This window comes from Macrotis lagotis, chromosome 3 (genome assembly GCF_037893015.1).
Source record: "Macrotis lagotis isolate mMagLag1 chromosome 3, bilby.v1.9.chrom.fasta, whole genome shotgun sequence".
NCBI classification, from domain to species: domain Eukaryota; kingdom Metazoa; phylum Chordata; class Mammalia; order Peramelemorphia; family Peramelidae; genus Macrotis; species Macrotis lagotis.
The window spans coordinates 233728746-233754219 of record NC_133660.1 but is presented as its reverse complement, the minus strand read 5'-3'; the positions used below and the strand labels follow the sequence as shown (position 1 = coordinate 233754219).

At 40.5% G+C, this 25474-nt stretch overlaps 1 protein-coding gene across 2 annotated transcripts in view; it reads right to left on the bottom strand.

Annotated features, from left to right (window-relative positions):
* Positions 1-15952, bottom strand: part of LOC141518293 (ATP-binding cassette sub-family C member 8-like) — a 56358-nt gene extending 40406 nt beyond the window's left edge. For both annotated transcript variants that reach the window (XM_074230177.1, XM_074230178.1), the window contains exons 1-7: positions 15813-15952; positions 13316-13421; positions 12951-13058; positions 12431-12506; positions 11680-11785; positions 1308-1340; positions 582-617 (exon numbers count right to left, since the gene is read on the bottom strand). In XM_074230177.1, the coding sequence (XP_074086278.1) occupies positions 582-617; positions 1308-1340; positions 11680-11785; positions 12431-12506; positions 12951-13058; positions 13316-13421; positions 15813-15856 (509 nt within the window). In that variant the 5' untranslated portion in view covers positions 15857-15952. The remainder of the gene's footprint in view (positions 1-581; positions 618-1307; positions 1341-11679; positions 11786-12430; positions 12507-12950; positions 13059-13315; positions 13422-15812) is intronic.
* Between the last annotated feature and the right edge of the window lie 9522 nt (positions 15953-25474).

The following is a 25474-nucleotide window of genomic DNA, read 5'->3' as shown; positions in this document are numbered from 1 at the left end:
TGGCTCCTACTTCTCTGAGCCCAGGGAGATGGCAGTGGGGGTGGTTGAAGGAAGGAGGGTTTTGCCAGGGGTTTGTCAGTGTCTGGATTTTAGAATTCTGATCACTTTACAGTTAGGGCCATGAGGGACCCTTTTGCTGTGCAATTCATAATAGCTCAAGGATGAGAGCACAAAGGTCTCTTTAGGCACCTCCTACCTGCATGGGAATAGATCACTGAGGATAGTTTGCTTGTGAGTCCTGCTCCCCACAATATGATTGGGGTCTCTCTCTCTCAAAAGGGTTCACAAACTTCTCAGATACAAGGCTGAATCCTAGATGACTTCAGGGAACATTTGTTTTTAATCAAAGCCCAAACGAGCATTAAGAAGGATGAAGAAGGTGGGAGCACTCACTACCTCCAGAGCCCCAACTTGAGCCAGGCACTAAATCTCATCTCTCAGATACTGTAAGTATATATCAGAGATGTTAGCCTCAAAGTGTTCTATGGGGACACCCCGGGACCACTTGGGAAGGAAGGGAGGAAGATTCCAAGAGGAAAAGTCTTGTATACTTGTTTCTATGAACTGAGAGAACTGAGTACCTGAGGTCCAAGTCACCATTTGCTTCCCTTTCTGGGCTGTGGCAAAGGGAAAGAGAGAGACATCATTTAGTTTTTAGAAAAGTGGTCAAGCTGCTCCAAAAATACTCAGTTCACTCCCCCTCCATTCAGAGCTCAATCTTGAAGTCCATATATGCTACCAACCAACCCCAAGGGAAAGCCCACTTAAATACTTAGGGCCCTTCTGCCCATGGGGTTCACTGAATTAGGGCTGGGAAAACATACTGGTTTTGGGAAATATGTGAGGAAAAGTGCCAGTAGGTTGTAGTGTGTGTGTGTGTGAGAGAGAGAGAGAGAGGGAGAGAGAGAGAGAGAGAGAGAGAGAGAGAGAGAGAGAGACAGAAATAAAGAGAGATAAAAACAGAGAGAAAAAGCTTTAAGGAGAAACATACAGATTGATGCTCTGTGTATGTGTGTGAAAGAGACAAACAGAAAAACACCAAGAAAGGGAGAATGAAGAGGGGGAAAGGGAGAGTGAGAGAGACAGAGACAGACACAGTCAGAAAGATAGAGAAAGACAGAGATTGAAGGAGAGACAGATAGACACTCTGTGTAAGAGAAAGAGAGGCAGAGACAGAGAGACAAAGTCAAAGCCAAAGAGACAGACAGAGAAGGAAAATAGAAATTGTCCAAAGTTGCCTGGGGTTTATATAGCTATGTAACCAGAATGCCTCTGGGTTCCCCTACTATGATACACATTCTCCCTACCTGGAATCCTCATCAGACTCATCATCTAGGAAGCTAGAACCGCAAATTGAAAGCAGAGAGACATTGGTTACTTGCCACGAGTCAGTTCTCAGTCCCTGAGATGAGCAGTCAGTAGCCACTAAGGCACAGTCCCACTGATTGACTTGGAAACCTTAGTGTTAGGGTTATCTCAATTCTTGCTACAGAACTGAAATTTTGAACTTCTCATTTCTGTAGTTTATGTCAAACAGGATTAGAGATAGGAAAGGTTGCGGCTAGTCTGGAATGAAGGAATACAAAGGGTGGAGAATGGTTCTCTTCCTAAGCATTGGTACCATTGGATGAATGCAAAATGGGTTCAATCCTCTTCAGGCAGCCTGGTGGCCCTCTGCTTCTGGGGACCCACCACATTTAGTATCAGACTTAACAGGGACACTGAGTTAGAACAACCAAGCTCAAGAGATCCACCAGCCTGACCTCCCTCAGAACTGCAGGAGTAGAGAAACACATCCAACTTGCTCTCAGTTCAAGGTTCTTGACCACCCATAGACATCAGCAGGTGACTGTATTGGCAGGTCTTCCTATGATCTCCTCCAACCTCAAACTTATTCTGCCTATATATACTTTATGTCCCAAATGATGAGGAAGAGGTCAAGATGAAATGTTGCCAAACAGTCTTGTCTTATCAAGATGAAATGTCTTTAGGAGAGTTGTAGTTAACAATTCTCGGCAATAGGACAAGGTTGTGTTTTTGGTTTTTTTTGAGGGGCAGGAACCCTGAAAAGGCAACTCAGATCTTCAGTACAAGGTCCCTGGGGAGAGAAAACCCCATAGCATGATCCTATTATGGTGAGGTGATAGAGATCTTAAGACACTGGTTCTTGTGGGTAGAGACTGTGGGATACCTCAAGGCCTCCTGCCAGAGGAGAAGAAAAAAGATTTAAAATTAAATCAGAGAGAAATTCACTTGGGATGGGAATACTAGGGAAGAAAACAATACTCATTTTCTAGCTCCTAGGTTTTTTTAGTCTTACTAATTAGTTCTAAGCTCAATTTCTGCTTGTAGAAGGCCTGAAACTTTCAGTGCTCTGGTCCAAAGGCCTGATTGTTTCACTTGGGTTATGGCTCTGACTTTTGCCAAATTTCCATCCACAGAGTGCTAGTAATACACTCTTTAGTTAGGAAAACTGGTCAAAAATATGTGTCAAATAGACATAGAAAAACTGAAGTTCCATTTTGTACTCATCCAATGGTACCAATGATTAGGAAGAAAAGGAAGAGAAAAAACTTTGATGGTTTCAGTCATGGTTAGTCTCTTTGGAGAACCATTCTTCAACCTTTGAATTCCTTCATTCCAGACCAGACCTAAACTTTCCTATCTCTAACCCTGTTTGACATAAACTACAGAAATGAGAGGTTAGAAATTTCAGTATTGTAGCAAGAGTAGTGGTAACCCTATCCCAGAAGCCTTTATAACTACTTCCATTTACAGAGTTGAAAATGCTTTCCTTGCAATAGTCCTGTGAAGTAGGTACCGTGAATACTATTATCTCCATTTTACAGATTTAGACTGGGGAAGCAATGATCACAGTCGTGGAGGACCACAGATTAGGCCTCAAATTGCTGACCCCATATCTAAGACTTTTTGTTAGAGGAAGATGCAAATGGAGCCTATTTCCTTCCTCTCCTTCCCTCCCTCCTTCTCTCCCTCCCTTCCTCCCTTTGTCCCTCCCTTCCTCCTTTCCTTCTAGGCAATCTGGGTTAATTGGATTACCCAGAGTAGCTAAGTATATGAGGTCACATTTGAATTCAGATCTTCCTGACTCCAATCCTCTGAGCCACCTACCTGAATCCCAGTCCTGCTCTATTTTTCAAAATGAAAATAGATGTTTCCTTTATTTGAAGCCTCCAACTCACACGGATCTCCTCCAGTTCCTAACTCCTGCTTAGAGCTGATCAGCTATGAGTTCATTATCTGGACTGAGTAGTTAGCATTCCCTAATTGCATGTTGGATGGAGGCAGTGGAGCACTGTGACAATATGTCAGCTCCAATTTAGGAGTTATTTGACCTTCAACAAATAACTTACCAAACCTCAATTTCTTTATCTATAAAAGTGGGGATTCGATTGAATGTAATTCAACAAGGATTTCTTTGTACAAGACTAGAAAGATCAAATCAAAACAAGCCCTGCCCTCAGGGGACATATTCTGTTTCTATTGTTTGTTGCTCCGCCTTAATTTTTGAAGAGGGTCAATGGCATTATAGATGATGGCTTCACTTGCATGTAAGTTGGATTTAAATAGGGTGGGGTAGTCAGTCTCCTCTATTAGGAAGAGAAAATGTTGCCTATCCATTAGATAGGCCCAGGATTTGAACCTGGACCTGGTAACTCCAATCTTACTAAACAGGGGGATAGACACAGAGGAGAGATTAGTTTCCCATCAGCAAAGAAGGTCCCTTGGGTTTTTGAGCTGAAAAGCAAAGGAATCCCACTTTCTATTGATGACTGGGATTTAAAAATGAGTGTTAGAGGGGTGGCTAGGTGGCACAGTAGATAGAGCACTGGCCCTGGCATCAGGAGTACTTGAGTTCAAATTCAGCTTCAGACACTTAATAATTACCTAGCTGTGTGGTCTTGGGCAAGTCACTTAACCCTAATGCCTTGCAAAAAAACCCCCAAAACTTAAAAAAATGAGTGTTAGGGTTATTTGCTTGGCCCCTCACTGTCCTTTGAGGACCAGTGAATATAGTTAGAAGGTTTAAACTGGGTAGAGGACTTTGGGCTTCCACTTTCTTAGAACAATCTGGAAAGGAGGGAAGCCCAAAGTCCTTTCTACTTGGACAGCTCTTTCTAGCAGACCAGAGAAGAACTTCACAGAATCCCCTTATAGCCCTTGACCTGTCCCTCTGCTTCAAAAGCCAGCAGAGTCCTGTAGTGAAAACAAGCAAGTTGGGCATATCTTTGAGGCTTCTATTTTCTTATATAATAATAACAATAATGTTAATAAATAATAACTAATAGAAATTATAAGGTGATTCATGGTTTGTTAGTTGCTTACTTGTATTATCATCTTTGATTTTCACAACAACCCTATGAAGCAGGTACCATTATTATTCCCATTTTACAGATAAGGACACTGGAGTTCAGAGAGGTAAAATGATTGTCACAGCATCACCAAGCTACTAAATGTCTGGGGAATTATTCTAACTCAGGTCAACCAGATTCTGAGGTCAACATCCTATTCATTTACCTAGGTGCCACAGCAGGTTTGCCACTGCCCTCGCAAGTATCTATATTCATTGGATATCTGGAAATCTTTTTTTTTTTTTTACATTTTTGCAAAGACAAATGGGGTTAAGTGGCTTGCCCAAGCCCACACAGCTAGGTAATTATTAAGTGTCTGAGACCAGATTTGAACCCAGGTGCTCCTGACTCCAGGGCTGGTGCTTTACCCACTGTGCCACCTAGCTGCCCCTGGATATCTGGAAATCTATACTGGCTCCTGGGTCCCATGAAGTCCTCCTTCCCTAGTCCCACAAAGGAGTCCTGAGTCTGCCCAGTGGACAGTCTGGGAAACATTTCTATTTTTATGAACACTAAATGACTGGTTCTTCTGTAGATGAGATGTTTCCAGACACTCATCATTAAAGGCTTATAAAACATTATCCCACAAATATCTTCAACAGGCCAGAATGAGGAAATCAAACAGTGAAAAACAGAAAAGTCCAGGGCTCTGCCAAAATCCAAAAAAACCCAACAACAACCACAATGAAACTAACCAACCCTACATAAGGCTGGGATAGGAAGGACATGGCTAGGTGACAGTTTCTATGAAAAAGCCCTGGATGGGGGATAGTGTGGGAGTCTATCTTCCTAGATTGAAAGCTCCTTAGGGTGACAGTAGCAAAAACAACCTCAACATTCTAAGAAACCAAGGCAATTTTAACCAGCATTACTGACCCTCATGTTCCAAATATGGGATGCAATGGTACTTACACCTTCTGCTCTGGTCAGATGACTGCTAGAATACTCTGCTTAGTTTCCAGAGGTCAGTTTTAAGAAGGACATTGATAAGCTTGAATGCTTCCAGAGAAAGGTATAGAATGCTGAAAGGGCTGGAGGTAATGCAATCTGGGGACCAGTGTAAACAGATGGGAACATTTAGCCTGGAGATGACTTGAGGAGGAGAGAATATTAGAAGAAAGGAAGGAAATATGAATTAAGCATCTACTATGTTTCAAGGAATATGATAAGTACTTCACAAATATTATCTCTTTAGCTCCTCACAATAGCCTTGGAAGGTAGGAGTCTTAAAAATCCTCATTTTACCCTGAGGAAGCTGAGGGACACAGAGGGTAAGTGACTTGCTTGGGTTATATCATAAATGGCTGAGACTAGATTTGAAAGGAGATCCTTCTGATTTCAGGTTCATGGATCTATCCACTACACCACCTAGCTGCCTTTAGATTTTGAAAGGCTACTGGTTGAGTGATTTGACAGTTTTTGCTTGGTGCCAGAGGGCAGATCATAGAACAGTGGGTCAGGGCTGCATAGAGGCAGATGGCAGCAGGGTGAGAAGAGTCGTACCCAAATTAAAACAGATTTCTCAGGGGAATGAATGTTCATCATTAGAGATCTTCAAAGGGAGACTGAAAAACTATTTATGGAAGTTATTCAGGTATTCAGCTAATGTCCTCCTAACTGAGATTTTGCATTCTCATCACAGATGTATGCAGAGATGATAGATGATTATTAAACACATTGCTGATTCTCTTATGAAATACAGAGCTGGGTTCCTGACTCATCCTGGTGAGTGTTTCTGAGCAGAAACTCCAGGGGCATTTTGTCGATAATATTCAGGAAGCGCATCTCATATCCTGGTCAAAGTAGTCTCATCTTCTTACACTATCAGATTGCAAGCTCCCTGAGGGCCAGTCCCTGAGGACTGGCCATTGAATAGCTCCTGCATTTCCAGTCTGAGATGTGGAAAAACAGTCTTAAAAAATAAAATCAAAGACATGTAGAGCTGAAGGGAATCTTAAAAGTCCCAGAGTCCAGTCCCCTTCATTTTTAAAATGAGGAAAATGAGGACATAAGAGGTTAAATGGCTTGCCCCAGGTCACAAAGGTCACAAAATTCGGAGAGCAGACTCCTAATTTCACTCATGGAGGAGTCAAAGAGGAAGTTTCTTAGAGCTTACAAGAGTAAGTGAATTGAGGGAGTTTAGGAACCAGAGAAATGGCTATGTGAGCAGCATATTAGGTCTCCTGACTTCTGAGGCCTGGACATCTGTTAACCTGATGGACCCTACTCAACTCTGCTCTGGGGAGAAATTAAAGCCTTATGTTATTAAAGTCAGTGAAAGAAAATCACTCTTTCCATGAAGTGAATTGATGTTAAATATCATCTGGCAACAAGAACACTGAGAAAAAGAAGAGAAATAGTCGCTGACTTTGTGATGGGATCCTGCTTGTAAAGGCAGTGGTACTGGCCCTGAAGTTCTCAAACAGGGAACTGGGTTCACATCTTTCCTCTTCAGTTCCCTCTTTGTGATCTTGGATAAGTCACTTTCTTTCTCTGGGCCTCAGTTTTCTCATTTGTAAAATGAGGGGATTGAACAAGATGACCTATGATCTAATTTCTAGGTGATTAAGTGGATAGAATGATGAACTTGAAGACAGGTGGACACTTCCTAGATAATAGATTCTGAGAAATTTACTTAACTTCTTTCTGCCTCTGTCTCATCTGTAAAGCGAGGATAATATTGTGAGTGATTGTGAAGATCAAATGAGATAATATTAATTTTTTTTTCGGAGTTCTGGTCATTTGTTCACATGAAACTTTTTTTTTTGAGTTAAATGAAATTGCGGTTTGAAACTAGTTTAGAAACTCTGTAAGCTTTAATAGATTGCTTTTCTTCTCAGATTGCCTTTAAATTCAAATATGTACCTTTTCCTTATGGAAATTATCCCTCTACTCAAGAAGGAACCACATTTCATCTACAAGATTATTAACAGCTGAATCTTGCATCTGTATGATAGAGTATCTAATGGGAAAGTGAACAGTCTTTTAAGTATAGTAATGCTACTGAGACATGTAATACTTAGAATAGTGACTTTGGTAACAGAAATCCATTAAAGTCATATGAGGCATGTCCTTCCCTCTTAAAGCTAACCCCACCTTGTTAGATGGCAGTTTTCTTTGAGAAGTTAGTGGTGCAGTATTGGAGAGCATGGAATAAAGTATTTACTCTTTGTGAGAGAAGCCTGGATTGAAGCCTCCCTTTTGCCACACACAGTCTGTATGACCCTGGAAAGGTCACAACTTCTGAATATCTCAGACAACTTTCTAAGGTTCTTGGGTGTAGATGGATTGTTGATCTGTATTAGGAGAGGGGATCCTCTCATTAGGAGTTTTCTACACAAGCAGAATCATAGGTCTGAGACAAAATCTTTTGTAAACACTAGAGGTGACTCATGTCAGGTTGAATTATTCTATTTCCTAAATGATGGGAAACACTTTAATAGATGTGAGTTCTTTTCTTTTCCTTTATTCTCTTGGTAGAGGAAGGGGATGTTCCTGATTAGCCAATGACCATGGAGAACTGTGGCTAAGATGTTTCTTGGTTGATTAGATGAACCTAGAATTGTAGAAGGGTGAATGAATTTGGGACAGAGTACCCTTGAGATGGGCAATTCCATAGTCATTTGGAGGGGACCAGACATAGATTTTTTTTTTTTTTAGGTTTTTGCAAGGCAGTGGGGTTAAGTGGCTTGCCCAGGGCCACACAGGTAATTATTAAGTGACTGAGGATTTGAACCCAGAGCCTGCTGGTGCTCTATCCACTGTGCTACCTACCTGCCCCCCAGACATTGATTTCTATAGCCACTGGAGAATACATTTTTTGGTCACAGAAACTCATAAATCCCCTCTACTAAAGCAAGAGAAGAATGGGCCTCTGCACTGGTAGGATGATGTCAGGGATCCTTTAAACCATTAAAAAGGATAGAAACATCAATTACCTTCTAGAGAGTTGAGATACAATGTGGAGCAGTGACTAGATTATTCCTTTTTTTTTTGTTTGCAAGGCAATGGGGTTAAGTGGCTTGCCCAAGGCCACACAGCTAGGTAATTATTAAGTGTCTGAGGTCGGATTTGAACTCAGGTACTCCTGACTCCAGGGCTGGTGCTCTATCCATTGTGCCACCTAGCCGCCCCCAGTGACTAGATTATTTGTTTTTGTTTTGTTTTTAAGATTTTTTGCAAGGCAAATGGGGTTAAGTGGCTTGCCCAAGGCCACACAGCTAGGTAATTATTAGGTGTCTGCACCTGATTTGAACCCTTATTTGAACTCCTGACTCCAAGGCGGGTGCTTTATCCACTATGCCACCTAGCTGCCCCTGTCTTTTTTTTTTTTTTTTAAGATTCAGTGACTAGATTATTAAAAGACTTAAGTTCAAAGTCTATATCGGATATTTACTAGTTGAGTAAACTCTGGATAAATAATTTAATCTTTCTGTGCATCTGTAAAATGAAGTTGGACTCCATGGCCTGGAAGAAGCCTTGGAAGGCTTCTTTTGATTCTAGTTCCATAATTCTATCAGAGTTTAAGATGAGAAAAACCATTCAAGCAATTACCTATTTGGTATAGCCTAGCCAAGACAAAAACATACAAGCCCTACTGGTGTCTCTTTCCATCCCAAATTGTCATGGAGAATCAGGAGAGAGTTTGTTCTCTTTTGTGGGTAAGGAAGGAAACTGAGACCTTGCAGGACTAGGTGGCCCTGGCTGCCTTGGTCTCCCTTTGGGATTCTCACTATATCTGTCTACATCCATTTTATATGACATAGGCTCAAAAAAGATGTTCAGAACTTTAAGGACACTGACAAGTGAGGGAGAGGGCAAGGGAGAGGAACCAGGAGAACAAACTTATCCAAAATAGGATTATGAGGAAGATTGGTTGTAGGATGTTTAGTCTGGAGAAGATAAGATTTAGGAGTAAAGTGGTAACATCCTTTAAAAGAACTGAAGTAGGGACAACTAGGTGATGCAGTGGACAAAGTACTGGCCCTGGAATCAGGAGGACCTGAGTTCAAATTTGGCCTCAGACACTTAATAGTTACCTATGTGGCCTTGGGCAAGTCACTTAACCCCATTGCCTTGCAAAAAACAAACAAACAAAAAAACCCTGAAGAGTTTTTATGGAGGAGGAACTAGAATTAGAGGCAATATGATATAGTGGAGTATTGAGTCTGGAATAAGGAAGGGGCTGAGAAGACTTTGGTTCTACTCAGGAACTTATTAGCTGTATGATCTTGGCTAAATCACTTACGTTCTATGTGCCTCAGCTTCTTCATCTGTAAAATGGAAATCATACTCCCTGACATACCTATCTCTTATGATTATTGTGAGAATTAAATGAGACAGCACATGTAAAGCTCTTTGTTTACTGTAAATCTTACAAATATGAAGTTTCTTGTCATTATCATGGAGAACTGGTCTAAGAATCAGAAAGAGCAAATCCTGACCCTGATGTAGATAAGTGCTTCTTTAACCTAGGGTAAGCCATGTAACCTCTCACAGACCCCAGGCAACTCTCAGAGGCTCTAAATTATAGAGAAGATGAAGGGAGTTTCCTTACTGGGAGCTTTCTGTACTGATGCAATCCCAGATCTGCTTTAATAAAACAGCCAATCAATGATGATCTACTTCATTGTGATTATTAGTATGTGAAGTGCTTTGTAATTGCAAAGTGCTCTGTAGAATTCAGCTAAAATCATCATGGTGACCCGCCAGCTAAATAACAGTGGACAACCTGACTTTTAACTGCATCAGGAAAACACCCCAAGAGGAAACATCTTTGCTTCTCAGATACAGCACCCTCCTTGGAAAGGAAGAATAAATTTCTGTAGAAAGAAGGGAAAAAATCCAAAGGGGATCTATAAGAAAAGAAATTGTCTTTTGCAGATTTCAGGTCATCTTGTGTGATAGGCTGAACTCCTCTGATTTGGAGGTGATGGTAACAATGTTCTTCCCCCCTCCCTTTTTTTGTCTTTCCCTTGGGAGGAAAAGGAAGTTTAGATTGCCAGTGATGAGAAGATAGGGAAATGGAATACTACAAATAGTCTCCTTGGGATAAAAGGAAAACATGCTGTTTTCCTTTACTGTCAATAAAACAACAAAAATTACCGTAATTTTTTTTCTAAAGAGAAGGTAGGGAGTTGGGAGAAATATTTTAAAATTTACCCAAATAAGAGACTTCATAATTGGTTGAGAACTTATCTTAAGGCAAGAAAGTTGTGGACCAAACTCAAATGATGAGATCTGGGTTTAAAGGATAACATCAGGAGTCCAGAATGAGTGGAGGAGCTCCAACTTGGGGATTCCCTAATTATATTTATAGCTATATTGGGGGGGAAGAAGAGGAACAAAGAAGGAATGAAAAAGTGCTTGGGGAAATGACAGCAAAACAATGAAGTCTATCCAAATCTTTTGCTTCTTTCAGATTTTTGCTCTGGAAAAGATAAAACAAAGGGGATTGAAATTGCAACCTCAGGACCCTAGGATTTCCTCTCCTTCTGGTCCCATCTTTAGGAGAGAATAAGGTTGGTGACTTTGCACAGCCCTTCCTCACTTAGACCCAATTTTATCACATCACCTTCCTGATGTCACCATCTTCTTCAAAACAAAGGGCAACTAACAAGAACAAAAACAACACGTAAGCCTCAACTCTTCCTCATGACTTTCAAAAGATCTGCAAACACTGAGAAAATTGTCCTCACCCCCAACCCATCTAGGCACCAGTAAGCAAAGCTGTGTCCCTTTCTAAATCATTAGGTTGTAGATTTCAAATGGGAAGGGACCTTAGAGACCACCAAGTCTAACGTGAAACTGAGTTCCTTTGAGGATGAGTGACTTGCCCAATTTGGAACAGAGAACAAAGCTAGGATTTGATGTCAGTTCTCTGACTCCAAATTCAGCAATCATATGTTATGAGGAGGGGCAGGAGGAAAGATTCTCTCTCTTTGGAAAAGTCTCAGATGTTAGAGGATGACCTTAATAGTGTTCACAACATTGAAAGTCATCAGAACTTTTAATTGCAGTGACCAATCTTGATTGAATTGTTAAAGAAGCACCTTCTTGGCAGGTGGTGGATCACGGATGTGGGATGTGCCATACCTTGTGCCATACATGGCCAATATGTCAGTTTGTTCTGCTTAGATGTATATGTTTATACCAGCACAAGGTACCATTAGGAGCAGGAGAGTCACTGGGAAGTGATGAGCAGTCATGTAAAAAGGCATCAGTGGCATTTTTTAAAAAGAAAAATAATCTGAGGTGATTGAGAGAGACCTTCCACCCTGTCTAGCCCATCTCCCAATTGTCTTACCTTTTCCAGACTATTTCCCCTGAAATCTTCTGCATCTCCCCTAGGGTGGCTAGCAGCAGTGAGGACTTCCCAGAGCCCACCTGGCCCACGATCATGGTCAGCTGCCCTACACAAGGAAGGAGTTGGCTAACAGAAATGGCAGTGTCCCACACATACCTATCTCTGGGGCCAAAAATTACTTCTGTTTTCTCAAAGGCATCTCTTGGATCAACTCTCCAATGAATTCTATCTTCCCTTAAGCCTAAGGACATCCCATAAAATGTGATCTCCCTTTGATTATGCATTCATATTTGCCATTATCCTCCTCTCATCCCCCACACCATCACCCTATCACTTTGCTAATTCCTTGGGTTTTTTTTTTTTTAGTTTTTTGCAAGGCAATGGGGTTAAAGTGGCTTGCCTAAGACCACACAGCTAGGTAATTATATATTAAGTGTCTGAGGTTAGATTTGAACTCAGGTCCTCCTGACTCCAGGGCTGGTGCTCTATCCACTGTGCCACCTAGCTGCCCCTGCTAATTCCTTTTTGCAGGTATTTACCCACCTTGCCTTGCTCCATCCTGCCTTCCAGAGCGAGGTTGACCACTAGGGAGGCACTATATTGTAATCTACTGATTAAAAAAAGGGCAGAATCTGATTCTCTTCAAGGAGTGTGAGAGGTTCTTCTAAGTATCAATATGAAAATTTGGACTCTTTTGGCCCATGGGGACAACTAAGGAGGGAGAGCCTTGGAGCTGAGGGTAAGTTGGTACCTTGTGGGATACGGATGGTAATATTGGAGAGTGTGGGGATTCCGTCGGGTGTCCAGGTGAAGAACCCCTCTGTGATCTTCATGATCAGAGAGCCCCAGCACAGAAAGAAAAGAGAACAAAGAATGAAAGACAGGACTTGAAATCCCCCATCTTTTCCTTCCTCCTCCTCTGCTTTCTCATGTACTCTGATTCAGATAAATTATTTTTAAGGAATGGGAAGGAGGGAAAGAGATCATCCTTTCTACATTCGTCTTCCTAAAAGTCAATCCCTCCTAGGAACTGATCCCCTTCTTTTGGAGGAACATTAGGACCTCTGTTGGTTGTAAAAAAAAACCCAAAACTTAAGATATGCTTGTCTTGACATCTGAATAAACTGGTGACCCAGGAGGTGGAAGGGTTGTCATTTGGCTCTGGGTCTTCCTGAATTTGTTACTAGGGTCATGGGACCCTGGTCCCATAAGGACTAGATTTTTCATGGTGCTAAGGTGTAGGGACGTGGAAGGGAGGGGTATAGACTCACCGTTAAGCAACTGTTGTCAGGTTCTTTGTCGGGCTCCAGTTTATGCAGGAGCTCTATTAAGTTACAGTCATCCGTGGCAGGCTGCTTACGGTTCACGACTTTGAGTGTCTGGGCAGGGAAAGAGAAGAAGGTGGAGAGAGTTGGGGGATGGGTGGGTGCTGTATATGGATGAGTTCCTTCCTTATCTCAAGGACAGGTGAAGAGGAGAAACTTCAGAGTGGCCTTGGGTGGATTGTACTAAATATGATAAATATGGAATGGGGGACCCCAACACTCATTCTCTCCCTCATTACACAGGAGGGGAGAGAGGAGGAGGAAGGTCTGGCCATGATCTCCAAAGTCCTGAAAAGGACAGAGAAACTCACCATTCCCTGAGATTTGTAATTCTTGTCCTTATAGGTGGCCTCATGCTGGAGGAACTGACACCTCCCAATCTCCTCACTGGACAAGAACTCACTCAATTTCTGGACACTGTGGAGAAAGCAGAGTTCTCTAAGGTCCTGGGCTTGTATATAGACTGGTAACAAAGGTAGGGAGGGCAATTCCTCTCATTCTGGGGTGGGAGGAGGTGTCTTGTCCCAGAAGAAAATCAGGACTGAGCAGTTTCTCCCACCAAACACTGTGGGTATATTTCTTAAGTTGGGGAGGGGGGAAGGTGGGCAATAATTTTATGAATAAAATCAATGAGTTATTGCTGGGATGAAGACAGGAGGGCTCAAGCAGAGCATTTCTCTTCCTACCTACCCACTCTTTATCCCATGGAATCCCTTCCATTATCATGTGTAAGATGGTCTTGGTGTTGCCTTGGAGTGGAGGAAGTCACTAGAAGGAGCCTAGGAGAAGTGGCTCATAGGAAGTCAAAGAGCTCTTCTTTCCTTTCCTCATTCCTCTCTTGTCCTCTGCCTTTCCCTTTCATTCCCCCTTTTATCAGTGGGCCTGAGTGCAAGTCCCAGGTCTGCTTGTGTGACCCTGAGCACTTAAACTCTAGAGACCTCAGTCCCCTCATCCATAAAATGAAGATGTCCCAGATGACTGGTAAAGTCCCTTTAAGTTTCTAGACCTATGACCCCAGGATCTGCCTCTGGAAGGGAATCAGAAGACATGTAGGAGCCCAGGTGTGTGTTTATCTTTACTTCAGAGTTGGATTTGGAGATGGGCATGCATCAACCTGGGGTCCTCTAACCCATAAAGAAAGATATGTTGGGAGTTGGAGCAGGATGGAGGAACCATGTGGCAGCTGTGTCCTTGTGATTATTGCCAGTTGTCTCTAATTCCCACTCAGCACTGCATTTATAAATCCCCAGGAAGGAAAAGCTGATAGGCCTACGTGAATTCAAGTCTGACCTTCTCCAGCTGCCTATTCCAATGACCTAAGGGAAACTCATTCAAGTCACAATGATTCCAGGAAGAGGTGGAGAGGCTATTCATCTTGGGGGAAGGGAGAGAAGAAGCCCATCCTCCTCCTCCTCAATTTGTTTTCTCTCCAATTGAAAAGGTTTGTGACCTAACTGCCTAGTTACAGATTCTGGTCTCCTGGACACCAAGTGTACCTATGAGGATTTGTATATAGAAACTCTGGATTTATAATCATCTAGCCACACCATTCTGGGCAGGCTAAAAAAGCTACATGTTTATGGCTTTTCCCCAATATAATTTCAACCTGGTCATAGTTAATGATCTTTTAAATTGATTCTGTAGGTGATTTCTAATATTTTATTCAAAATTTTACATCAATATTCATTAGTTATTCTAGCTTTTTTCCTCTCTAAAAGAGAAATTCGATAAATTTTAAATGAATTCCCCAAGAAAAAAAACCCCAGGCCTGTATAAATTTATATGTTGATCCAAATAAAATATTGAAAGACCAAAGAATTTCATTTGTGGTTTTCGTATAGAACCCTTTGGATGATTACACTATGCCCTTATCTGTGTTACCACCCATTTGAAGGCCACACAGGATTGCTTCATTAGGGTAGGGTAACTTAGTCTCTCTGATACCATTCCTGGTAGCCAACTGCTTTGCTGTGGCAGCTATGTCCCCCACCTAGGAGCCCAGGTGGGCAAAGAGTCACATTTCCCCAGGTTGGAAGGACCAGGACTTATGAGGGATTGCTCAGTTTCTCAGGAAAGAGCTGGACATACTTTCTTCCCCATGGAATGACTGAGAGTGGAATGAGCTGGCCTAAAGGACTCAACTATGGGTTTGTAGTTGGAAGAGACTTTCCATGAGGACTCAGAGTCTAGTTTAGATCTACAGACCTCTGGCTTGCTTTTGTTGTTCAGTTGTTTTCAGTTTATGAGTTATAAGGACACAGCTTTCATGGATCCCATTTGGTATTTTCTTGGCAAAGATATTAGGTAGGGAGAAAGAATCCAGAACTCTAAGAGAGGGAAAGATTCCTTTGAGGAAGAAAAATATAATAAGGAAAGATACCACCTTTCCCCAGCAAATTTCAAAATTTTAGCAGGTTTAGCTGGTCCAGGAAGAGGGTAGGTTAAGAAGAATTCCTTTAACTAGGAAATTAAGAAAGCCCTACTCTTGCCTCCCTTCCCTTCCCCATTCCTGGTATCTCATTCACAACTTTGGCTAGCACATAGCCAGCCTGGTCCTTCTGGTCCCCAGGAAGTTCAGGCTGAGTGGTTAATGGGCTGATGCCAGGGATACAGCTGGTGTAGTCCAGAAGAAGAGAGGCTAGTTGCTTTAAGTCAACAGTCAATGAAGCTGCATCCCCCATACAGGTGAGCCCAGGTGTTTTCCACTCAAATCCTCAGGGCAGACTTTTAGAAAAAGGAACCATGCTTTCTCACTACCTGGGGGCCTAGGGAACTGAGGAGGGATGAGGGATGGGTGTTTCCTCTTACCTGACCAAAGCTTTGACTGTAGACCGGACCACACTGGACAGCATGAACAGGGGTGTGACCAGGATGTGGAAGAGGGCGAGTGATGCAAAAGCCACTGCTGGGGAGAAGCTGGCAGTTTTGAAGAAGCTGACATGGCTCACAAATGTCTGGGGGACAGAGAAATGACATCTGGGAAGCAGGATTAGGGTATGGACCCAAAGAGAAGAGAGTTGATAAGAAAGGGTGAGATCTGAGGAGGAATATGAACTTTTAGAGCCTGAGGGATAGTCTTTAGGTGGTGGAGACTTTATCATAGGATCACTCAACCATGGGTTTGTAGTTGGAAGAGACTTTGAGGATCCCCTGGTCCAATTATATTCAACTTAAATAGTATGAGGGCAATTAAACCATGCAGGTAGTGTACTGACTTAGGAAACATATTAATGTTATGTGTCCTCTTATCGTTCAGTCATGTCCAATATTTTGTGACCTTGTGAACCATATCATGCCAATACCCTCCATGAGATTTTCTTGGCAAAGATATCAGAGTGGTTTGCCATTTCTTTCTCCAGATATAAACAGAGGTTAAGTGACATGTCCAAGGTCACACAAATAGTCAGTGTCTGAGACTTGATTTGAACTCTGGTCTACCTGACAATAAACCCAAGACTCAATCCACTGAGTCACTCAGTTGACTCTTAATCTGTATTCTGCTATGATCTTATTTATTTTGTTAAATGTTTTCCAATTAAAGTTTTTTGTTTTTTGTTTTTTTTTGCAACATTGAGTGTTTAAGGGACTTGCCCAAGGTCACAAAGCTAGGTAATTATTATATGTCTGAGGTCAAATTTGAACTCATGTCCTCCTGACTCAAGGATGGATTCTGTATTCACAGGGCTACCTTGCTGCCCCAACTCCCAGCTTCCTCCTAATGTTATTCCCCTGAATAAGAGAGAAGGAAGGAAAGGAGGGAGGGAGGGAAGGAAGGAAGGAAGGAAGGAGAGATACGGGGCATTAATTCTTTTACTCATTAGGGGAACTTTTTTTTATTGGTATATTTTTTTCTTACGTCACCTTGATTCTGGTTCTGGCATCTTTTGGGTGTGTTGTAGTTAACACAGTTGTGTTGGATACTTCTAGTTCATCCTCTCATTTTACAGATGAGGAAACTGAGGCCCAGGGCAGTGAAGAAACTTGATCAAGGTCAAACAGTTTACATTTCAGAGCTGAGATTTGACTCAATTCTCTGATTTAAGGAGAGTCTTGTGCTCTGTTGACTCACTAGTTCTCTATTCCAAGGATTTTTAATCTGAGGTCAATAAACTCTGCAGACATATTTCAAAGATGTTTCTGAACTTGGATGAGGGAAAATACTGTAACTGGTTTCCTTTGAAATCCTATGTATTTTATTTTATGCATTTAAAAATTCAGAGAAGGGGTTTAATCAGACTTTCAATGTTAATGTTTATACCTCTCTTCTTCCTTCCCTCTCTCCCTTCCTCCTTCCTTCTCTCTTGTTCAGGGGAATAACATTAGGAGGAAGCTAATGAATTAGATAACCACTGCTCATTCCTTCAAGCAGTATTTTATGCGCTCTATATGGTCAGATGGGAAATAGGAGCAAGGTGATTATAAAACATCCTCCTTTCCCCTCTAGTCCTTGGTTGCCTTGCTGGGTCTAAAGGCGTCTATTAGCAGAACAAATTGCATTCAGCCTGTGCAAAGCCCAGACAAAGCAGGTCTGTGGAAAGTAAATTCCTGGGCATGATTGATAGGGAGTGAACATGGGAACTGTGCTCTTTAAAAACCATAGCTGGATTGAGCTGCTGGAGGGTACAAGTTCAGGACTGAATAAAGGTGAGGCTCCTTCAGGGCTGGTCCTGAATATTTTTTCAGTATTTGTCTATCCCCTTGTGCCTTTCACCCCCTTCATATAATCAGCAATCCCAATGACACTGGGTTCCTTGCTGTTTTTTGAAAAAGATACACTGTCTATCACCATCTGTGCATTTTTACTGACTGTCTTCCTGGACCTGGAATTCTCTCCTTCCTCATCTCCATCTCCTGGTTCCCTTCAAGACCCAGATCAAATTGTACTTTCTGTTAGAAGTCTTTCTTGAATCCCCCATTATGACTACCCTCCCACTGAGAGTCTCTCCATTTTTTTCTGTCTTGTTTGTACATAGTTTTGCTAGTAGTCTCCCCATTAGACTGTAAGCTACTTGAGGGCAGGGACAGTTTTTTTAAAAAATTTCCTCAGCATTTGTTCTTGGCAAATATTTAATGCATTCTCGTTGACTTGTCTTCTTTCTTCTTCCTACCCCTATTCTTTCAGCAGGTAGGTGGACAGTTACTTGAGATGAGAAAATAAAAGTAACATTCATTTACCCCCCCCCCCCATTTTTGTCAAGGTCACTTTCAGAATCCTTTCCCCAAAAGTCAGCTAAGGTGACCATGGGAAACTCCAAACAATGGGTCTCCTTTCAACTCCACTCCCCTGCCTCCTTTTCTCCCCCTCCCTGCAACCCAGTCTTTCTCTTAGAAGAAAGGGACATACTTACAATCAGGACAGCTGCAATAGGGATTGCTGTATTCATAAAAACTGTGGACAAAGCAAACACAGTTATTTAGAAGAGCTGAATATTTCTACTAAAATCATGATGATAACTCCTGTTTTTAGAGTGCTTTAGGGTTTCATAAAGTGTTATCTTAACAACAACCCTGGTTGTAAGGATAATATCACCATTTTACAAATGCCAAAACTGGGGTTCGAAGAGAGTCATTAATTAGTAAATTATTGAAGCATGCTTTGAACTCAGGACTTCCTGACTTCAAGTTCAACACTTTACTCTTTTTTAAAATGTTTTTTATTTGTTAACATTTTATTTGTTTTCCAATTATATATAATAGTAATATCTACCTATCATTTTTGTAAGGTTTCTAATTTTATAATTTCCCCCTTCCATCCCCCAGAAGGTTGTCTGATAGTCTTTACATTGTTTCCATGATATACATTGATATAAATTGAATGTGTTATAAGAGTAAACATAAACCCCCAAGAAAATGAGAAACTTCAAGAATATATATATATATATATATATATGGAATATATATATGGAATATATGGAGAGAGAGAGAGAGAGAGAGAGAGAGAGAGAGAGAGAGAGAGAGAGAGAGAGAGAGAGAGAGAAAGGTACTTCTTCAGTCTGTGTTCAGATTCTCTGGGGTGAGCTGCTTTCTTTATCATAAGTCTCCCAGAGAAGTTGCTTCAATATTTTCCCCACAGTTGCTATTACTAACTGTACCTCCACTCTATTCCTCCCCACTCTCATTTATTCTGTTCTCTTTCTCCTTTCATCCTGGCCCTGTCCAAAAGTTTAACACTTTACTGAATAATACTTGAAGAAATGATAGTGAACCATTACTTCCATTCCTCAGTTGAAAGGTGTGGGACTAAGGGGACGAATGTTGCATATTTTGTCAAACAATTACTATATTGTTTTGCTCATTGTTTTTTATTGTTACAAGGGAGGATTCTATTCCTAGTAGAGGAAGAGCCATTCAGAAATGATTGTGATGTTAAAGCAAAATGTCTATTTATAAGACCAGCCCATAAGGAAGAGGATTGGTCACTTCCATCTACCCAATACTTAGCCCTTCTCTTTTCCTTCCCTCAGGATAGTGTAGTGGACTCAGTTCTCATTTGGAGTTTAAGATCTGGGTTCAAGTTTTGACTCTACTACAAGTTCATTTGTATGACCTTGGACAAATCATTTAATTTCTTTGCTCCTCTATTCCCTCATCTGTAATATGAGATTGCTTTAGGAGACATCTAAAGTCTCGTCCAACTCTGAATAATCATAATAACTTATGACTAGTTAATTAGTCCTTATTCCCTCATCTGCAAAATGGGGTTGAACTAGAAGAACTCTGATTCCCTTCTAACTCTGAATAAAAGCAATTGTCACATATTTGTATCAATTAGATATAATTATATCAGTAATATATCAATAATAATTACTATTATTCCCTCATCTGTAAAATGGGATTGAACTAGAAAAACTCCAAAGTCCCTTCTAACTCTAAATAAAAGCAATTGTCATTTATTATTATCAATTATATGTAATTATGTCAATAATAATTACTCATTCCCTTATCTGTAAAATGGGGCTGATCTAAAAGAGCTCCAAAGTCCCTTCTAACTCTGAATAAAAGCAAATGCCATTTATTATTATCAATTATATATAATTATTTCAATAATAATATCATTAATAATTACTATTATCCCTCATCTGTAAAACGGAGTTGAACTAAAAGAACTCCAAAGTCCTTTCAAAATCTGAATAACAGCAATTACCATTTATTATTATCAATTGTATAAAATTATATCAATAAAACTATTATTCTTCCTTAAGTCTAAATAATGAGAATCACCATGTAATGAGCATGTGACATGAGTGTTAGAGTCAGAAAGACCCTTCATCAGATGATACTTCTGGCATTTAATCAATGTGTGACCCTGGTCAAGTCATTTAGCTGCCCTGACCCTATTTTCCTATGTCTGTAAAATAGACATCGGATGTCTCTAAGGTCCCTTCTGACTATCTCTAGCTCTATGATTCTGTGAAAGCCTTTCAAGTTTCTTTCTCTGGGGTCAATTGACTCCAAAATGGAGCCTCTGATGAAAACAGAAATAGAAGCTTTCTAACCCTAACCTAAGAGGAAAAAACAGAGACTGTTTAAGATATCTAAATCTCTCCAGTAGGCTAGAAGTACTGCCTTCTTAGTTCAGTTAGGATCATTGCGTCTCAGAAGCCCCTGGGTAGAAAAATCTATTTGTCTGCCTCAAGTCATGAGGAAGGGTAGGATCCTGGTTTTCACCATTCCTCTGTCCTATAAGGAACCCTTTCAAAGCATAAAATAAGTCACGATCCTTTGCCCTAGGGTGGTAGTGGGGTGGTAGTGGGGTGGTAGTGATGATAGTGCAACTAGAGGACATAACGAATAAAACACTAGACTTGGAGTCAGCTTGAATCCTTCCTCAAATACTTACTAGATGTGGGACTCTGAGCAAGTCATTTAATTTCTCTCAGTCTCAGTTTCTTCATCTGTAAAATGGGTATGTTAACAGTATTTATTTCACAAAATTATTGTAAAGTTCATGATATATAATACATGCAAGGAACTTTGTACAGACTTAAAACTACTAAATAAATGTAAGATCTTATTATTAGTTAGCTATTATGCAGCAGAATTCTTCCACTTTTTGGGATCAGGTGCAAAAACTGAAAATATATAACCTCTCAAAGCATCCAATATACCTAAACAGAGGACAAGTTCTCCTGCCTGGGAAATTACATTTCATATTCTCTGGTGTGGAATCTCTCTCCTCCCTATACCACCTGCTCCCTGCAGCGAGTCATGGAGGATTAATTGTAACTCGGGCAAAGCGAAATTTAATAAAAACCTTGTGAGAATAACTGCTTCCTGAGGTTTAGGGCCTCATTAGATGGAAAGCATTACATGAGGGTGGGCCATCAATTATTCAAGTCACTAATTATGTCTCTTCCTTTTACTTTTCCTACATGTTTGTGGTTAAGAGGTTGGAATCTCTTCCTCATTCGGAAAATAAGGTTCCAGTATCATCAGGAGTGGTGATTTTCTTATTTTATAATCATCTGAAACTAACTGGCTATAGGAAAGTAGAGGAAAGGACAAAGGATTCAGATTAAAAAAGAAAAAAAAGCAACTAGGCAGAATCAACATCTTTTCTTAGATTACTTCTTTTGCCTCAGATAATCAGTGATTGGTTTCAAAACAAAACAAAATACCAACTCAGGGCCTTTCACAGAGTGAAATATATTTGTTAATGAATGAATGAATGAATGAATCCACATGTGTAGATTGTTCTCCAAGACTTGGAGTTTTGTAAGATGAATAGCCTTGTGCTGATACTTTCCATTTCTAATAGGAAGCTTTACCCAGAGACTGTTTAAACTGGGAGGACCCTTAGAGATCATTGAATGAAAATTTTATAGCTCTAGCTCTGGAAGGATCCTTGGGGGATAGCCAAGGGGCTTGATCCCTTAATTTTACACATGAGGTTCAGAGAAGGGAAGAGAATGCCTAAGGTCTAAAGAGCAGTGAACAATATAGAGACGTCTTCCTGTTCCAAATTCAGTGATCTTTCCCTTATACCACAAGTTCAACACCTTTGATTTATAAAAGAGGAAACGGAGGGACTTGTTCCGCCACAAATTAGTGATTTGCATCCATGTCTCAACTCCTCATTCAGTGATATTTCTAGTAAACCAAATAATCAGAGGAGGATTTCTTTAAAAATGGGAATGTATTATTAGCATTAAACAAAGTCTATTTCTTTTTTGGGACAGGAGTTCTTAACCTGCAGTCTAGGAACTTTTAAAAAAAATAACTATTGTAATATAATTGGTTTCTTTTGTAATCTTACATATTTTGTTTCATGTGCTTAAAAAAATATGATTCAGAGGGGGGACCGGAGGCGTTACCAGACTGCTCAAGGTATCCATGACCCCCAAAGGGTAAAGATTGCATTCCTGCTGCAGGATTAAAGGGTCCAAGCCCCTGCATCAGTAATGGTCATGTTGGACTATAGGAGGGAAGGAGGGAGAGCAGGTTCCTAGAATACAAAGTGGAACTGCTGACCAGCCTGATCCATAGTAGCTGGGGGAGAGGGAGGGGAGGAAGGATTGCAGCTCAGACTAGGCAAGAAGTAAATCTCTCCCAGACCCAGGGGAAAAATAGCCATAAGGCTGTGTCTGGGGGTGGGGTGAGGTGGGGCGGCTGCTCTTGCTGCAGTGCCATCTTTTAAATCAAAACACCAGCAGAATGTTGAGGGAAGAACAGGGTAGGGAGACCTCAGAAGTTTCCCTTTGGAATGATTATGTTGACCCAAAAGAAAAATAAGAATGGAGATTAGGGCTTTTTTAAATCCTCAGGATAATGCAGTCCAATAAACCCTCCCAACATTTCAGACACTGTGATAGGTGCTGAAGATGTTTCCTTGTTCAAAGAATTTATATACAGGAAAGGCAAAACAAAATAACATAACTGTAACCTATGATCCATCAATCTCTAGAATCACACAAACGGGGATGATCTTTGGGAGGAAGGGTGTGGATAGTGTTTATAGTTTATAGCCATGTTTATTATAGTCTTCCTTTGGTTTATGCTGCCTATATCCAGAATTTACCCTGAGGTATCAGCACACAGGTCATGTCTAGGCTTCCCCAGACATCAAGAACAAGGTCCCCAACTCCATAGAAACTTTCAATGTAACAGATGCAAATTGAGTATGAGATAGTCTTTATTTCACTCCATAGAAAAGGTAGGCATTGCCAAGGACTCAAGTGACCCATCAATGAAAGTAAAAAATATATCAAGCCCATATTAGTCTATAAACACTATATTCTAACCTTTAAATGGATAATAAAAAAATTCAACAATTAGAGGACTTGATAATTGTAGAAAATGCACAAACCACTGTTAGCTCATATACATTACACAATAACCTTTAAATTTTTTTTAAAAAATTATTTATGGCAATGGGGTTAAGTGACTTGCCCAAGGTACTAGGCAATTATTATGTGTCTGAGGCTTGATTTGAACTCAGGTCTTCCTGACTCCAGGGCTAGTGCTTTATTCACTGCACACCACCTAGCTGTTTCTACACTATAACCTTTAAATGAATAATAAAAATAGAAAAATTCTCAAGAATTAGAGGATTTGATAATTGATGACTCCCCCTCTATAATATAATGCCATCTTCTAAGGAGCTTTACATTATTATCTCATTTGACTGTCACAAAAATCTTGGGAGCTAGGTTATTATCCTCATTTTACAGTTGGGAGAAATGGAACTCAGGTCTTCCTGACTGTACGCCTGACCCTCTATTAATCACACCAATTAACTGCTCCCAAACTATGACATTCATTTCCCAGATTATGAAAAACAGTTGAACTGTTAGTCTGTTTGGTTAGTTCACCTCTATGTGTGTGGGTAGGTGCATACACAAACAAATAAATAAATAAATGAACAAATGTGGGTAGGTGTATACACAAACAAATGAATAAATAAATATGTATAAATACATTATATATATATATATATGTATATATATTGAAAGTACTATAGCTGGATAGAATGAGGCAAGTAGAAGAATGGACTGCACCATGCTTCACTTTCAAACTCTCCAACTGTTCCCTTATGCAAACCTGCTCTTTTTGCCACTACTATTCTTCCGGTGATGCTCTATGAATCATGGAACACCATGATCTAAGAATAATTAAACTTGACTATAACCTAAAGTTCAGTGGAAAGATTCATGGTGGGCACCAAATGGGAAATAGTATATTACTTATGGTAACTTGAATGAGAAATGTGGTGGTAGAAACACATAGGATCACAGGATTAGGAAGTAGAAGAGACCCTGGAGGACCACTGAATCCAACCTTCTAATTTTGTAGCTGAGGGAGTGGCTTTATCACTTAGAACAAAGTCATTCATGTAGGAAGCAGAGCTGGTCTTATGGCTCCACATCACTACAGACTCTTTACCCTATTTATTTTTACATATAGTAAATACATAAGAATCTTCATGCTCTTCTCTCCCTACACCCCAACATGAAATATTGAATATTGGAGACAGAAAGACATGAGTTTAAATCTTGTCTCAGACATTACACAGACCCTGCCCATCAACTAACTCCTCTGCATCTCAATTTTCACTCTTTAAAATGGGTATAATAATGGCATCAGCCTCCCAGGGTTATTGTGAGTATCCAATGAGATAATATATGTAAAGCATTTTGCAAACATTAAAGTGCTATATAAGTATTGTTATTTCCAAACTTCCATCAAGGTATTATTTATGTTATCATAATAGACAACTAAAAAAGTAGATAGATCTATTGTATATCAAAAATGACAGATAATAGATGCTTAACAGTTTTATTTGTAGCCTAAATATAGCAATGAGCTACGGAAAGGGCCCTCCAGGGGATAGGTGATTGTTCTAGGGAGGATTTAAGGAAAGACACAGATTTGAACTTTATAGAATGAAAAGGCACCAAAGAATTGTAATCTGTGGGGATGGCAGAAAAACCTCAGTGAGAGCACAGATATATGGCATTATCCTAGCATGAAGATAAATATTTAAAGCAATGGTACCCTAGACAACAACCTATCCATTACAGACCTGGCTCCCTGATCACCAGGAAGGTATTGGGTACATGGATGCTTGTGGGACAAAGGGAATCAAAAAGCTGCTGCTCCAGTGACTGAGTGTAGGTCACCCCAAATTCACTGCATCTTTGCTTTCCCCATTCCCTGATAGTATAGCCCACCTCTTAGGAAATAGTGCTATTTCAAGACCAATCTAACCCACTCAAGACCAAGCTACTCCCATATACATTTTTAAAAAGAAGAGACTGGACTTCTCTAGAGAAAAATGCAGCCCATGATAATAATAACTTAGCTTGGTATTATGGATTAAGCATTGGATTTACAGGAATGCCTGGGTTCAAATTTTGCCTTTGACCCTTACTAGTTATTTGACAGGGACAAACTACTTAAGCCCTCTGAATCCCAATTTCTTCATTTGCAAAATGGAAATAATATCTGCAAAACTTGCCCCAGAAGGTAGT